At 35.1% G+C, this 15,865-nt stretch overlaps 1 protein-coding gene across 14 annotated transcripts in view; it reads left to right on the forward strand.

The window, feature by feature from the left end:
• The window catches only part of FER (FER tyrosine kinase), a 190,023-nt gene that overhangs the window by 131,187 nt on the left and 42,971 nt on the right, over positions 1–15,865 (forward strand). For 11 of the 14 annotated variants that reach the window (XM_026062246.1, XM_026062241.1, XM_026062244.1 and 8 more), the window contains one exon: positions 8,142–8,265. In XM_026062246.1, the coding sequence (XP_025918031.1) occupies positions 8,142–8,265 (124 nt within the window). Of the gene's footprint in view, positions 1–8,141; positions 8,266–8,907; positions 9,376–10,268; positions 14,320–15,865 lie in introns of those variants that run through there. The other 3 variants (XM_026062249.1, XM_026062248.1, XM_026062250.1) reach the window with 3 other exon arrangements.

Consider the following 15,865-nt stretch of genomic DNA (forward strand, 5'->3'; position numbering starts at 1 on the left):
AAACAAAATAATTGGTGAAAGTACTGCATTACACACAAATGTTCCATTACTTGAAAAGTGAAATTCTATTTTGTGTGAAAAAAGTGAAACAGTATTTTGAGGAAAGTGAGAATTCAGCATTTCTAAACACTTAAATTTTTAATAGTGTTTGTGAAATAGCTGTTTATTTGTTTTCAAAAAACTGTTTACCAGAATTACTGCAGATACATTTTTAATATTTAAAATCAATAGTTTTAATTTTGGATTTATTCTGTTGATAATGCATATGGGATTACAGTACTAGGCAACAAAGAAAATGTGAATTTTGACAGTTAAAAGACTGAAGCCTCAAATTTATAAATACTTCCAAGTGCAGATAAAAATTATTTTAATATTATCATAGTTTATAAAACATGTATGAATACTGAATCATGGTGCCTCGAACAAGTGGATAGGTACCATTTTAAGTACCAGCACAGGAGAACACTGAAGTACATGCTTATAATCAATCGTATATGCCATCAGTCAGATACTAGCATAGTGAAATATTTTGTAAATTGATATAGCATATTTCATTGCAGTTTCATGTTTTTTCGCTTCTTCTCATAGGTCATAGATGTGGTTTCTGTCTTGGAAAATGGTAGCTTCTTTTTGTTTGTCACACTAATGTTATATTGCCATAAATATTACATAAAGAATAGCAGAAAATCTGTAGTATACAGTATAGTATACTTTATAGTATAAATTATGGCAACCACTATTTTTACTCTCTTAAAATTTCTGTATGTAATAAGAAACATTTCACTTTCACAGTGAAATACATGAAAGGCTGGTTTTGGATGAATCCAGTTATAGCAGGCTGCTCTAAATGGAGCTTCCTGCTTGAGTACCACAAACACTCCAGGCCTGTTATTTATCCTTTTGTAAATCCAAAACTGGTAGTTGATCTCTGCTTGGTGGTGATGTTATAGTGGTCTGATTATTTCTGTAGCACTTACAGCTGTTGGGGCAGAACTCGTTTTCCGGTAGTGTTGTGTGCCATTAACTGGAATACCAGGTAGCTATGTAGAATACAATGGAAATTCCATGCACAAGAAGTAGTATTACTTTCCATTATGAAGTCATCTAGTTTTGTTGCCGTTGTTTCAGAGCTTGTCTAATTGGTCTGTTTATTTCATTTTTATCAACAGCTATTATATTGGAGATTACATTCTGCCACTATGTGCTGCAAACAGCAAATTACTCCCTTTTATATTAAAACTAATTTAAGAAGCACATAAAGATATCACATAGCTGGAGTTGCATACTGAAGGGTTTGTAGTGAAATCCTCTTAACTGAGCTTTGATGCTATTCATGTGGATGGTTTCTTGTGAAGATGAATAGCTCAAATATTGGCCACAGTAGATTTTAATAGTCAGAATTTACTAGCAGTGTAATTCTGTTAGTTAAAGGACAGATAGCTAACCCTATATTTGTGTCATAATGATGAAGATAATCAGATTTAACATGAAATGACATAATACACCTTGTACAGAATATAAAAAATATGAATCACTTTTCTTTTTCTTTTTCTTTTTCTTTTTCTTTTTCTTTTTCTTTTTCTTTTTCTTTTTCTTTTTTTTTCTTTTTTTTGTGGTCTGCAACTAATAGTGCTTTCACATCAAGGTCGAAAAGAGTGTTTAAAAAATATTTTCATGACCTCTATTCAATGACAGATACCAGAAGACAGAACTACTAACAAAAACGTGCCTTTTGGCTTTTTTTCCATATTGTGACTCTAAGACAGATTAGGGTAATTTTATTAAAAATATGTTCAGATGATAGGCATAAAATACATTTAGGCATCTGTGCTATTTTTGCTCAAAACTGTAGAAATTCATATAGTGCATGCCAAAAACTGAAGATAGATTAGCAAGCCTGAATCACCTGCTGAAGTGATGTTTGTTTTGGGAAGTTACAGGCTCATACACTACCAGTTTGACACATTCTAATATTTGAATCTGAGCAGCTTTCCATCCTGTTCAAAAATGAGCTGATAAAAATTAGGATCTTAATCTGATTGCCTCAGCATATTAGAAAGGAATATATAAGATAATTTAAATGTTTCAATTTAAAGTCACCAGTTTTTATTCTCATTTACAAGAGTGTAGGAAACCATTACATTGAACTTTTTGCATTAAACTTTCCAAGGCACTATTGATGGAATATCAAAAATAAATGTATCTGAAAAATACATTTTTCAAAAATATGCAGAAGTTAAGAGAAAAAGTATTTTGTTGCATAAGCTCAGCTACATGATGGTTAGTTTGTACATCCCTGGAATTCTTGGATTGACAAGTGGGTTATGGGGGACTGGTATATTTGTAGGTCATGAAGGTTCATATAATCTGATAAAACAGAAGGGAATAAGCAATTTATAGCAAAATCCTGTTACAGTGATTCTTTGTTATGGTAAAATAGAAACTGTGATTTGTAAATCATGAAGACTAGAAATTAACAGTTGCACTATATTCACATTATACTTTTAACAAAGCAAACTTCCTGATTTAAAAAAATATCATCGTAAATTTAATCTGCCTCTTAACTGCCTCCATCCTGCTTAGATGGGAATGTCCTAACAAGCACTGGAACCCTCTGTTACCGATTGTTATATGGAGCATTTGTTACATGGAAAATAGTATTTTCTTAAATGTCAGGAGACAACTGTTTTTACTGTATCTTGTTTAACTTTTCTTTTAAAACAATTTGGCTTACTGTCTTAATTTCTTTTTCTGAGATTGCTGTTGTAACGTCTAGTTACTACTAAAATTTATACCTGTATTCTCTGTTACAGTAGATTAGCTCTTACACACTTTTAGCTGKTTTTTTTTGCCTCACAGGAGGTATCTAACAATTCCTTTACATGTAACCCAGTTTTGGATTTGATGAACTATATGTTGGTTAAATTATGTGGGAGCTGGCAGTGGTGGTAGCTAACTGTTGGTCCACTGGCATAGTAACAGAGGGTGGCCAACAGGAGATCTACTGCTGTACCTATAAGCATAAAATCATGGGAAAGAGCTAGTTAAATGTTATGACCACAAAATAAATAGTATTGTGAGATAGTTTCATAAATAGATACCTGACAATAAAGTGATCACTTAATGTTTATTTTTGGAGCAGTTCAGTGCAAAAGCATATATAATTTTAGGTCCATCATCTTATTTGGAAAAATGTGCTAGAATGTTGATTTATTATTTCTAAATTTTTGAATAATTAAGTATCTTTTTATTTACCTTGATGCCTCATTGTCTTTACTAGCTGGTTACCTGAGATCAGAGTTTTTACTATCATTTGTGGACAGCAGTAACTCATTTATACAAGATAACTTATATGCGTTTTGACGCACAGTGGTCTTTTAAAGAATTATTTTTCCCTGTTTATCTCTAGTTCAGAATTATATTCTAGTGTGCTCATAACTGAGAAGATATTTTTGATTATGTTTTGATCATGGTTTTGCCACTGACATTTTTTTCCCCCTCCTGCTGTGGCCTGTTTATTTGTACCTTGGAGCAGTTCAGGTTACACTGTTATTGCACAAAGACGGTGGTCATTTAAATAGTAAGTCCAGATTTCAGTGTGTCAAATGAGATTTGACACAAAACAAGATTCTTACCATGGTAATATGAAAAGACAAAACTTTATGTACAAATCTCAGGAGGAAAATTAATTTGCAGTGGCACAAAAGAAGAGCCTCAGTGTGGCAGAGCTGCTGTTTTATCCTTAACGTTGCATGGAAGGAGAACGCTGGGGCTCGGTTTCGGAGGGCATCCGGAGGGAAAGGTGGGGTCTTGTGTTAAGGGTGGGAGATGGAGCAGCCTGTGCCTTGGCACCTGGGTCTGCTTCAGCCAAACAAGCCATGAGGTTGGAGCGCATGGTGAGCCAGTTAGGGCTCTGGTGGCCTGGAGCCACATCATCATGGGTCGTGAGGTGTCCCTCCGTCACGTGGCCAAAATTCAGGCATCCTCCATAATCCTATGATTAATGCACTGAAGTGATGGGAATGCACGTGTGCTTGGAAATGCAACGTGTCCTGTTGCTTGCATATGACTGGTCACACGACTGGTCGTGCAGGCTGAACTTTGGCGCTTCATTTGTTGCACGTGCACTCTTCTGACACATGACAAATATTTTGAATATTTGTTAAATATCAAAAATATTTCAACTGATGTATAATTTAGTGAAAAGACAGAAGAGGCACTGCAGTTTCCAAATTCTAGTATCTCCATATGCATTTCTACTGCTTCATTTGGATTATCATGCATGTGTCTGCCTTTTTTTTTTCTTTTTTAAAATCATCATACTTCATTAATTTTGCTAAAAATGGCCACCAGCAGTAGTGTTGGTGACATGGAAGGAGGAGGATACTGTCACAGGCCATGATAGCTTCTAGGTATCACTTTGAAGTGGTTATCATGGCTCTAGTGGTGCACACGTTCCAGTCCACAAATCCTTGCCACATAAGATAACGGCCTATGAATAACAAAATTCCAGACTTAAACAAATTGAAAAAAAGGCACTTGCACTTGTCCTTTTTATGATTTTGTGGTTTTAAGCTACTGGTTTCTTAAAGGCACCTAACAAGGGGAAAGGGATGGGCTGAAGCTGCAGTGCAAAATATATTTAAATTGCTTTTATTCCGTCTGAGCAGAGTCTGGAGATACTTAAGACCCTTTAGAAAGTAAACAAAGTAAACCCTTCTGTAAGGGTTTGAAGACTAATTTTAGAGAGAGTTCAGCAAACAAAACAGTTGAGTCTTCACAACAAGAATCAGTAAGGAGAAGGAAAAGAAGAAGGGGTAGTAAAAATCATTATTAGTTAAGTAATTACTAGTATTAAAAGTAACACCTGTGACTGGAATCTGTAACAGTTGTCTTTCACTACAGATTTTATTCATCTTTCACATGAAATGCATGGTAGTCATTGTGCAGCTCATTTGTATATGTATTTTCAATTCCAGTTTGGAAAGTTCCATTGTGTAGGATGTTGGGCATTATTTTAAAATGACTTTGACTGGATGATTTGCTGTTGTTCAGTTGATTACAAGTTGTATTAATTTGGGGGTTTCTGGAAGAGTACATATTTTCCTTGCTGTTTGTACTGCGTAGGACTCCATTTATACCTCTGTATCTTTGTTCTGTTTCATAAGATGTGTGTTGAAACTCCAGCTGATAATTCTATTTTTATCTGTAAATTTCCAAGTGTAAAGAAGTTTCCAAAAATGAAAATTTATAAAATTGGAAATTTATAAAATTGGAAATTCTCCAAATTTATAGAATTGGAAGTTCTCCAAATCATTGCCATGTGTCCCAGCACTTACAGTCTTGCATCTTGTTGGGTTCCATTTCCATTTTTTTAAGCCTGTTAGACTTAAGTGATAGCTAAATGTTTTGTTTTTCACCAGTATTTATAACAATGTTAAGATTTATTTTCAAGAAAGAATTCTACTCTTGCCGTAAGGGTTTTAACCTCACTTCTAGTAATAGCTACAATTAATGTTTAAACTCACACTGATGTTGTTATAACACTTTGTATAAATAGACCTTTCTTATTTTGAATTCATTCCTTCCTTTTTAATATATCTGTGTCAGAAGCCTTCTTTCTTTTTGGTATATCAAACTGAGGTCATCTGCTTTTTCAGCACTTCCTGCAGTAAGTTGCTGCCTTCAATACTGGAAAACATTGGTTGATTCTTGGTAGTTTTTTAGGATTGCTTGGCAGTTTTTTTGTAAGTTGTCTTGATTTTCTGTTCCTGTACAAACAGTGCCACAATTTGTCAACACTGGAAGTAATTAATACTTTACATTAATATAGACATATAATCATACTTACTAAAAGATGATTCCTATATACAGAGCAGTGAGCACTCAATATATAAACAAAATAATTCTAGTCAGATTTGAATGCAAACATTGCTTATTTGGTAGTGTGTGTGTGAATTGCTTAAAAATGATTTTTAACTCTCAGAATAATTTTGTTTACACGTGGAAGAAATGGCACCTACTTCAACGGCGCGGTCTGCTTCTTGCCAGTTACCGGACCTGGCCGATAACCCCTCCGATTAAAGGAAGGGTGGCCATTACTATTCCGGTTTGCAATAGCATCTGTTCTTTTAAGTTTTCACTAGAACTTAAAATTCAGTATTCCACGACTGATCCCGTCAGACTTTGGAAATGTCACGTACGTGACTGCATCTCTTGTAAAACAGAAGCCGTTTCAAATTGGCATTAGCGTCACATCCAGGCAGCTCGGTTTTCCATCGGTGGGTTATCCAGCCTGCCGTGCCGCGTGTGCTGGCGGCTCAGTGCCGCTGCTCCCGAGGCAGCGCTGGCGTCCGCGCTCGAGGGGCGCTGCCTGCCCCAGCACGCGTGTGCTTGCTGCGCTGCGAGCGAACGAGATCACTTGCCTTTGCTGTCATCCTCGCGCTTTCACAGTGTGCTCTGGTAGTCCAATTTTAAATACTTCAGACTATCCACTTTCAGCTTATGCAGTTTATAAGCAATGCTTTGTTACTCCTGAGAACTGAAAATTGACTGTATGCACTTTAAATACACTGCGTTTAGCTGTTAGGTTAAGAATTGCCGGAAATTTGTCACTAAAGAAAGCACGTATTAGATAAGCTTATTCATCTGTTCTAGTCCCCTCTGCTTGCACAAGTTAATTGGAAGTCAGGATAATAAGAAAATATAGTGGTTTCCAATTTTTCTGTAGTATTTCTGTGCTTACAAAAAAGGAAACAAGCAAAATGGAAACTGTTTTTTATCTAGAGGTTAATCAGGTGTTTATTTTCTCTGAGTTTTCATGAAGGAACAACCTATTAAGCCTTCATCTCCAGATACTAGGTACTAAAAGCCCCCCGGTCCTAGGCAAAATAACTAAATAAAAGAGCGCAGCAGTTGGCAATTAAGATGCTAATCCCTCTTACATTTACTCCAGCTTAATATTTGAAGGGCCTCAGAAGTTGGGCTTTATAATAGCAGGCTTTTTTTTTTTTTCCTTTAGTAACCTCTTATTTTAGTTCTTAAAATATGAAATGTAAGTATGGCCTCCTAAGAAAATACTAGCTAAACATTTTAATATATAATGCCTTTTTACATTGCTAAGAAACATAGTAAATGAAATTGCGTCATGATGCATTCTTGTGAGAAAGAATAGCTATAGTCAGTTCAGTGGAAAGTGGAAAAAAAGGAAGACTGGAGCAATGACTGTCTATAAATTAGCAAGTAATGTTGTGATTTGAAAAGCTACATAGTGATCTTTTGACATTGCCTACAACAATTAGATTTATTTTAGAAATGACCTTTATTAAAATAATATCGATCAGAACTTGGTATTGCAACGTTTATATAATGTCACCTGTGTTTATCTTTTTCCTAAATCACTTTTTCTGAAACATTTTTGCAAACACAGATTTCCTTTTGGGAATCCTTCATGCTGTTGCCTTCCTCTCCTAAGACAGGATGGCAGCACCTTAGTTCCTCCAAGACAGAAAACTATGAAATAACAGTAATAATTGTTTACAAAGTTTTATACAAGTTAGGGAATAGCTAACTGCCTTTAATTGCAGCATCAAACAAGCAGTTAACATTGCTTGGGAAGTGAAACACTTTGTAACCTTTCTGAAGGCTTCAGCCTTGAGTTTGAGAAATATCACTGAAATGATCAATTACAAATCAATTACTTTCAATGTACCTAAACCTACAGATAGAAACTAATTACTTTATTCACAGTTTTAATAGACCCCTGCAGCAACCACTCTGTGATTAAAGAACTGCATGTATCAGAGTATTACAATTAATTTTTTGCCACCAGTTTTCATATAAATGTACATTTAATGTGCATTGTGAAGATTTTTTGATATAACAAAAACACAGATTTGTTTAAGTGCTGCCATGCTTTGTGCAGTTTTCACTCTTACGCACCTAATATTTAAGGGAGCCTAGGGAAACCACATGCTGGTGAGAGTGCTTGCTTTCCTTTTTCTTAGGCTAACCTCAGACTGATGGGTTGAGGAGAACAGCTGATAGCATGACACATTTTCTTCAGTCTCACGTCCTTAATGAGAGATAAATGTGAGTATTGTATCTGTCATGTCTCATTGTCCATCTGTATGTCTCTCTAGGAGGTGATTTCCTGTCCTTTTTAAGAAAGAAGAAGGATGAGCTAAAAACTAAACAGTTAGTGAAATTTTCATTAGATGCTGCTTCTGGTATGGCATATCTCGAATCTAAAAACTGTATACACAGGTAAGTAATGTATTTATTTTCAGTATTGTAATTCTGATCACTTGAAATGCCAGCAGGTTAAATGTATGGTGATGTTTGATATCAATGGGAATCATCCCTGCTATTTAAAAACAGGCTACCCTTTTTTTTTCCTTTTTCTTTTTTCTATGAGATCATCACTAAGTTCTAAGCTACTCTATTCATTTGGGTAAAAGAAAGTACTACATTATTTGGGTTGTATAGTTTATTGCTATTAATATAAATTAATAATGATTTTTTTCACCAAAATAATTATAAAGAGCATTATAAAAAGCATAAATCATACAGTGACAATGAATCATGGTAAAAAGCAATCTCTGCAGCTTAAGTCTGCTCTGAAATTGAGAGATACAGGTATAGCCAATACAGAAGTTCAGGTACGTTTGCAATGTGTTCAGGGAAATCCACTGATATGTCAAATCATAAAGGAAGGGAATATTTATACTGGAGAGTACGTACTCCAGTATATCCTAGAGTTCTGTGTGCTAAAACATTATTAGTTGTATTGACTGCTTTCTCTACAATATTGAAAGTGGTCAGGCCTTATACTTTTGGGGTACCTTATTTCCCTTCTTTCTGTTTGTTTGGGGTTTTTTGTTTGTTTGTTTTTTGTTTCTTCTCCAGCTTGACTCTACTCTGGAGCTGCTTATACTGGGTCTGTATCAAAGGGAATGTAAATAATTTTCACCTATTTTTTTCCTCAACATATCACAGTATATACTCTGCTACTTATGATATGGCTGAAATATGAGACATAAAACATGATAATAATCCCTTTCCAGAAAAATTATAAATGACAAGTTTTCATTTATGATATTGGTGACTTCCAGTTTGCTTTGTAGAACATTTGTAGCTAAACTCTGGGCCACTTAGCTTACATAATCAGCCCACTTCATATTTAGCACAGTTCTAATGAAAGCTGTTATTGGCAATCTGAATGGCATGTCTCATCGTGTTTTTTAATCAAAAATGAATTGTTCTACATGCTTCAAGTCAAGAAGCGGATTAATCTTTAAACACATCCTCCTAATCAGAATAAGTTCAAACCTATTTATAAAATATTACAGTATTATTGAATGATTTTTGTATATGTGTGTGTATATATGTATATATGTATATATACATACACACACATATAAAAATCATACAATAATACTGTAATATTTTATAAATAGGTTTTGAACTTATATATCTACACACATATCTATATCTATATAAAATATAAATATAAATATATATTAAATAATTAAATAATATAAATATAAATAAATGAAATATATATAAATATTTTTTGTGTTTGACTTCATTTAAGGAAACTTAAATAGAGTAGTTATCTCATGCTGTTTCCAAAACTTTATACATTATTCTGGACCACAAATTAATTGAAAAATTTTTKCCAGATCATGATATATAAGTAATACTGAAACAAAAAACCCACACTCATATATAACCCACACATATAGAATATTCCATATGGGAAATCCCAGAAAAGTACTGTAAGCTGCCTGGAGAGAAGGAGGATTGAAGTCTCACATTCTGTCATGCTAGAATGCGTTTCAGCCTGGTTCTGTTTGTTAAGAAAATATGGCATATGAATCAAAGCAATTAATAGCATTAGTGATTTTCACTACCCTCATAAATGTTGTAGTATTTTATCATTTCTCTAGCTATTGGGTAAATGTTAGATCAGAAGTGCCTGTTATGATCTCATGTGTTCATGAAAATAAATTCAAGGGGAAAAGAAATAACTAAATAAGTGACCTGTATTTGAACTGCATTGTATGATGTCTTATCTGGTAATTATGATTACTGAAAAGGAGTACTGTATTTATTCATTAAATGCTAATGTGACACCTGCAAAATATAAACTATTTTAGAAACAATTATAATTTTTGGAGAAGTGCTATTCCCCTTCCCCTTTTAAACTCTGGAAAAAGCATTTTCTTGCTCATCTAGCTTAATTGGGACTATTCTGTTTACTACAGGTGAGATTATGGCCTCTGTTTATGTTTGAAAGAGATGCTGGTGGTTAACAGTGAATAGGAACAGCTATATTTATGCCACTTAGAGTGAACTTTTAAGACTCATTTACATTACCTCTCACTGCATCAAGTACTTTCTTCCAAATAACTTCATTATATCCATGATGGTTTGTGGATGAACTGTATTGTGATTGTAATAAGACAACTTATGATAATGGATAATGTTTTTTCTTTTTTTTTTCTCTAAACTATATTTTGGTGAGGTTTTGTTACTGTTGCTTGTTTATTAAGAATACATTTCAGAGAGAACATCCTGTGTAGCAATGTCTTATTGTATGAGGGTTTCATTGTGGTAAGTTTAGAAAGCTGAATAAAAATATGTCATGTAGGTCCAAAGCCAGGAAATATAACTGTAAGCTAACCTCTTRTTTTGTTACTGCCATTGATCTGTCAATGCATACAGCCTGGGTTGCACATACTGGGATGCACATGAGGAAAAACTTACAGAATCCTCACAAAAAATGTTTATTATTATCATAGATTATCACAGAGGTATCACAGAGAGTTATCGCTTTCCTTAAAGGCAGAAAGAAAAATTTCAGTAAACATATCCTGAAGAAAACTGCAGTATCCAAATGCAACCAAGTAGTCAAATAATAAGTTCAGGAACACTGCTTGCTTTTATGAAACATGCAGGCTAATAAATTGAAATAGGCATTTCCAGTATTATTTCAACAATCTTATCTTTTGAGATCCTAAATATTTTTCAGACCTTATGGTTGGGCATAATGCATGCTTATTATATTTATGAGCTGGTTGTTTTGAATCTGATTGGTTAGCAACAAAAATTTTGAATCAGGATAGCAAACAGCCAAATTTAGTGATTTCAGTAGTAATAGTACAGTCACTACATAATTACTTTTTTTTTTTGTTAAAGTTACTAACAAAGGTTAGTTGCCAAATGCTCACTTTAGAAAAGTAGCTCATCAAATTTTAAAATGTGTTTTACCAAATGCTAAATTGCACTATATGAGGATTCTCGTACACAGAAATTTTCTAGGTTTGTTCCCTGTTTGAAATGAGGAGTTTGCACGCTTGTCCAGAATTTCTGGGTGCCCTGGGGAGCAGTTGGAGATATGGTAGTGTAGAAACGCTGCATATGTCTGCCACAGAAGCACAGCCCATGTATTACTTGTTGGGTACTTTGAACCTGTTGCACACTAGYGGGTGCAACACTCTGATGCTATGCTGCAAATATATTAATTAAAAGGGTGACAGACTACCAGGGAAAAGTCAAAGCGTCTGGTGCTTTGTAAGCAAGCTCATGGGTGTTTAATACTCACAGCCCCATTGGCGTTTCAGCGCCTCTCCTTAGCTGAGCGCTGTAGGGGCACCTGCGTGACTGTAGAGGCTGTACAAGGAATATGGGAGCCCTTGTTCCCCACTTTGTGGTCAGGTAAGACAGATGAAATCTAGTCTTGGATAAACTTAATGTAACAAGAAGAATTAACATTGTGAAAAAAGAATGAGAATTTTTTGAAAGAACAAGAAATTCTTGGGGKTTTTTTGTCAGAAAATTCATCAACTAGAAGTGGTTCTTTTAGGTTAAAAAGAGGTAAGAAATTTAACTAGAGACAAAATGGACTAAGAGTATTTTTTATTTTGATTAAAATTCAGAAGCCTTTGATTACTACTTTGGGGTTAAAAAAGGATTTTAAATAGTATATAATTAGAAATGGTTTCTATTCTGGAGGTTGCAACAAAAAGGAAATTATTCTGCTTCCATGCCATGCTTTTTTGGCAGTACTCCTTTTCTTCATTGTTTGAAAGATCTGTTCAGAACCCTTGCATGTTTTTTTAGTAATTCAGGTGACTTATTAGCAGAACGTACATTTGACTTGCTGTTAATGTGAAACTACAGACTGCTCAGCGGCTTATTAAAATGATTTTAAATGCCACTGTTTAGTTGTAGCTGTGCTAGCTATACTTAGCCTTTACATTTTAAAGTTATTTTTAAATCTGTACTGGCTTTTTAAAATTGCCAGTTGAATCACACTTTTGCTGAGTCTTTCAACAGTTGGGCCAGTGCACCAACTAATCTGCTCTTTATTTTGTCTCTCTTCATGTGTGCTGTGGTGTTTCAGTAGGTGCAGGTAGAAAGTTTAAATTTATCAGGCTTAGAATGCTTGATGCACGTGAGTCATTATTTCATCTGCATTTTCATCTCTGCCAGGTTCCAGGGATCACTAGCTTTTTGCTCTCTCTTTGTTCTGGTTAAAGAGCAGAAATGAGTGGGCTGAAATAAAAAAGCTGCATGAATAGATGTTATTAAAAGAAATAAAAAGAGTGGCTGAACAAATACAGAAGTATGCGATTATTTCATCTCTGTTTAATTAAATTGAGTTTGGAGAATTGTTTCTTGCACTTCATTTTTACCACATGCTATTGTGTAATTTGTATTTGTTCCATTTTTCTGTTAATTAGAAACACAAGATTAGCATAGAATGTGATAATCTCAATTGGTTTGATAAGCATTTATGACTGATCTTCTTTTCCAATATTTGATTGCATGTGTTGAATGCATTTGTACATAATTTGTTTTTAGTTTCCAAACCAATCTTGTGATAGTACAGGAGAGAAGCTGCAATTATATCATTCAGATAATTTGAATATGTACATATATATATTTTTCCCCTCGCCTTACCCACGATCTTCTTGTAATGAAAATAATTCAAATTATGATAAAACTCACTTGACAAAAAATCTGTATAGATAGAAGCAATTAGCTTTTGAATTCACAATGACAGTTTTTCACTGACATTATCAGCAGTAGCCTTCAACTATACTATATCATTCTCTCCTTACTCTGGGTCCATGAATCTTTTATTTCTGCCTGGGACAATGGTTCAGCTACAGCAGAAAGAATGGAAAGTGATCCTCCGCAGTTCAGTGTATTGGTAGTGACCTGACTCTCTTGGGAAGTGGGAGGTGACGGTTTGAAGCCCAAAGCTGAGCAGGTCTCCGTCCTAAGGGGGGGGAGGAACCTGCCTGCTGCATTTCTGTACCCAAATGCAGCGGAGGATAGGAGCGAGATGCATGGGTGTGCCTGCGCCTCCTTCTGATGGGTCCCRGCAGGTCAGTGCTCCCCAGAACGGTTGTTTTGGTTCTGTTCTGAAATACCTGATTCTCCTGGAGCACAGGGAGTCTCACTGAAAATGCATCTCCTCCTGGGGCACATAGTGCTTAAAAGTTGGTATTGCAATACCTAAGATCTTTATTGAAGTTTCTGTAATTTTCTGTGCTGGTGATGACTAGGGAGAAAGACTGCATTTCTGCAGAATGAGTTTGCCTTTCTGTCAACTAGACAGACTCATTAAAGTTTATTGTGCAAGCAGTAATTTCTTATAAAATGGTACCCACTCCTATAATTCATAAAATTCCCTGAGGAAGTATTAAGGACTTTATAAAAGAAAGCATTAGTGGAAGAAATACTACATTTATGACCTTATTTGTACTTCTTTTGAGAGGTATTATGTAAACTTAAGTTGTAGATCTAAGGAAGATTTATTAGTCTTTTCTGTCCATATACTTGTATACAGTCATTGTCATTATTAACGTTTTACAATTCATTCAGAACTGCATGTGTAAAATTAAATGACAGTGCAAAATTCCATTTCTGTACCTTTTATTCAGATAGAAAATTATTTTCTTAGAGAATTATTGTCAGTGGTATGGTTGAAACAGTACATAAATGTAATGAATAATCATAATTTATTCATAAGCCTTTCTTAAAAGATGTCTCCGTTTCATATAAAACAATGTTTCAAAGCATAATGGTTTTTACAGTGTGAACACTAAAAATCATTTCTATTCTATTTAAAGTTAAAACCACAAATTTGAACTTTGATGAAAGAACTGCTACTTGGTATTGGCCACTTAATATAGGCATGTTGTTTAAAAAAAAAGGGAGGGCCCTAAGTGCCCTAAGAAATTTATTCACTGTCATATCTATAAAATAAATTTTATTCAGATTTTGAATTTGATTGCCACATTACAGTACCATATATTGAGCTTTTATTTCTTACTATGCATGTCCTTTATGAAAATTTCTGTTGCCTCTTATCTAATATCTTCTTTTCACTAAAACAGAATTTCCACTGACTTTATTAGATTATAAAGATACTGTGCATTGCAGATTTTACACAGGTTATTGATTATTTTCAATCTACTAATCATAGGTATTAATGAAAAAACTGTTACAGATACATAGTATTTATGTGGAGAAATGACCTAGACTTGCAGCAAGTATGCAGGGAGGCTGTATAAGCCCTCCCTCTCTTCTTAGCTATGCTGACAGTAGCTGAGGGGTAGGGGGGAATAGCACTCTTTCTGAATAAAATAGTCCCAGGAGCTGCTCTCCTGACCTCCAAGGTGTGTTGCTAAGCAAATCAAGGTGGTGGTGACTGTTTAGGCTGCAATGGCACTACTCCACTCTCCATGATGCTTGGCAATCTGTTCCCTGTGCACGGGGAGGGGCACAGCACTCTTCCAAAGGCTACACATCTTCCTCTCTGCTGATGCTCTCCCAAGGCATTTAACATCTTCAGCCTGTCTGCATGCCCCAGCAGTGCAATGCCATTGACATAGTCTTATCTGCATAAATCTCTTAATTCATCAGCAACTAGGAAGACTACATTCCAGACCTGAACATTTATTTTAAGCAGAGTTAGATAACTCAAATGTGAGTGCTTTGCAGTGCTCCAGGAAATTCTTTTTAATAGTTTTCAGACTACAGTGTGTGCTTTGAAGTGTRATACTTCCAGCCCTGGAATAACTAACAAACATGGTGCTCATAGACAGTTAATTCCTCATAGTGTTTGCATCGGAATGTCCTTTCATTTTCATAACCCTGTTGAGAGTTGCTCAGATGCTTCTTTTCTAGCTCAGAGGGGTGAGTCACCTAATAACAAGCACAAGTTACAGGTGTCCTGGAGCTCAGTTCTGACAGCTCAGAGCTGTCAGGCATGCTTGTCGTTTCTTCCTTCTGGTCATCTTCATGCAGCACATTCAGATAGTCACAGGTGGCATTATCCACTTTTTTTTTCATTGAAAGGCAGGGAAGTGCAAGTTTGAGAGAATGTTGTAATCTCAGTCTTTCAGAATTGTGGCTTCCCAGACAATAATCTTTTTTTCCCCTCAGAGATGAACAGAAGCGTCTAAAATTCTTCTCTGATGGAGGCTGACTCCTGGATCAGTTACAAATACACTCTTGATTCCACAGTCAGAAGCAAGAATGCACACTTTCTTCACAGCTCCCTTCATTGATGAGACAGGACCAAGAATCAAGTAGCTTTTCTGGATCTATTCTGACCCACATGGTTTTCTTTTCAGGACTTTCAAAGCCTCTAGTTTTAGCTTATTTCTATCAGATACTATGAATACTCATTACATGGCTGCCTAGATGCAAGAAGGCTTTCAGAGCTGGAATAAAGTTACTCCTCCATATGAGAAACATGCTAAAAATAGCAGAAAATAATTTAGCAAGTCTGCTTACCTGTTCAGAAGAAATAGGTTTCTGGTCTGTTGCTCAGGAAGACTTC

The sequence above is a fragment of the Apteryx rowi genome, unplaced genomic scaffold (genome assembly GCF_003343035.1).
Source record: "Apteryx rowi isolate R43461 unplaced genomic scaffold, aptRow1 scaffold_19, whole genome shotgun sequence".
Lineage (NCBI taxonomy): Eukaryota > Metazoa > Chordata > Aves > Apterygiformes > Apterygidae > Apteryx > Apteryx rowi.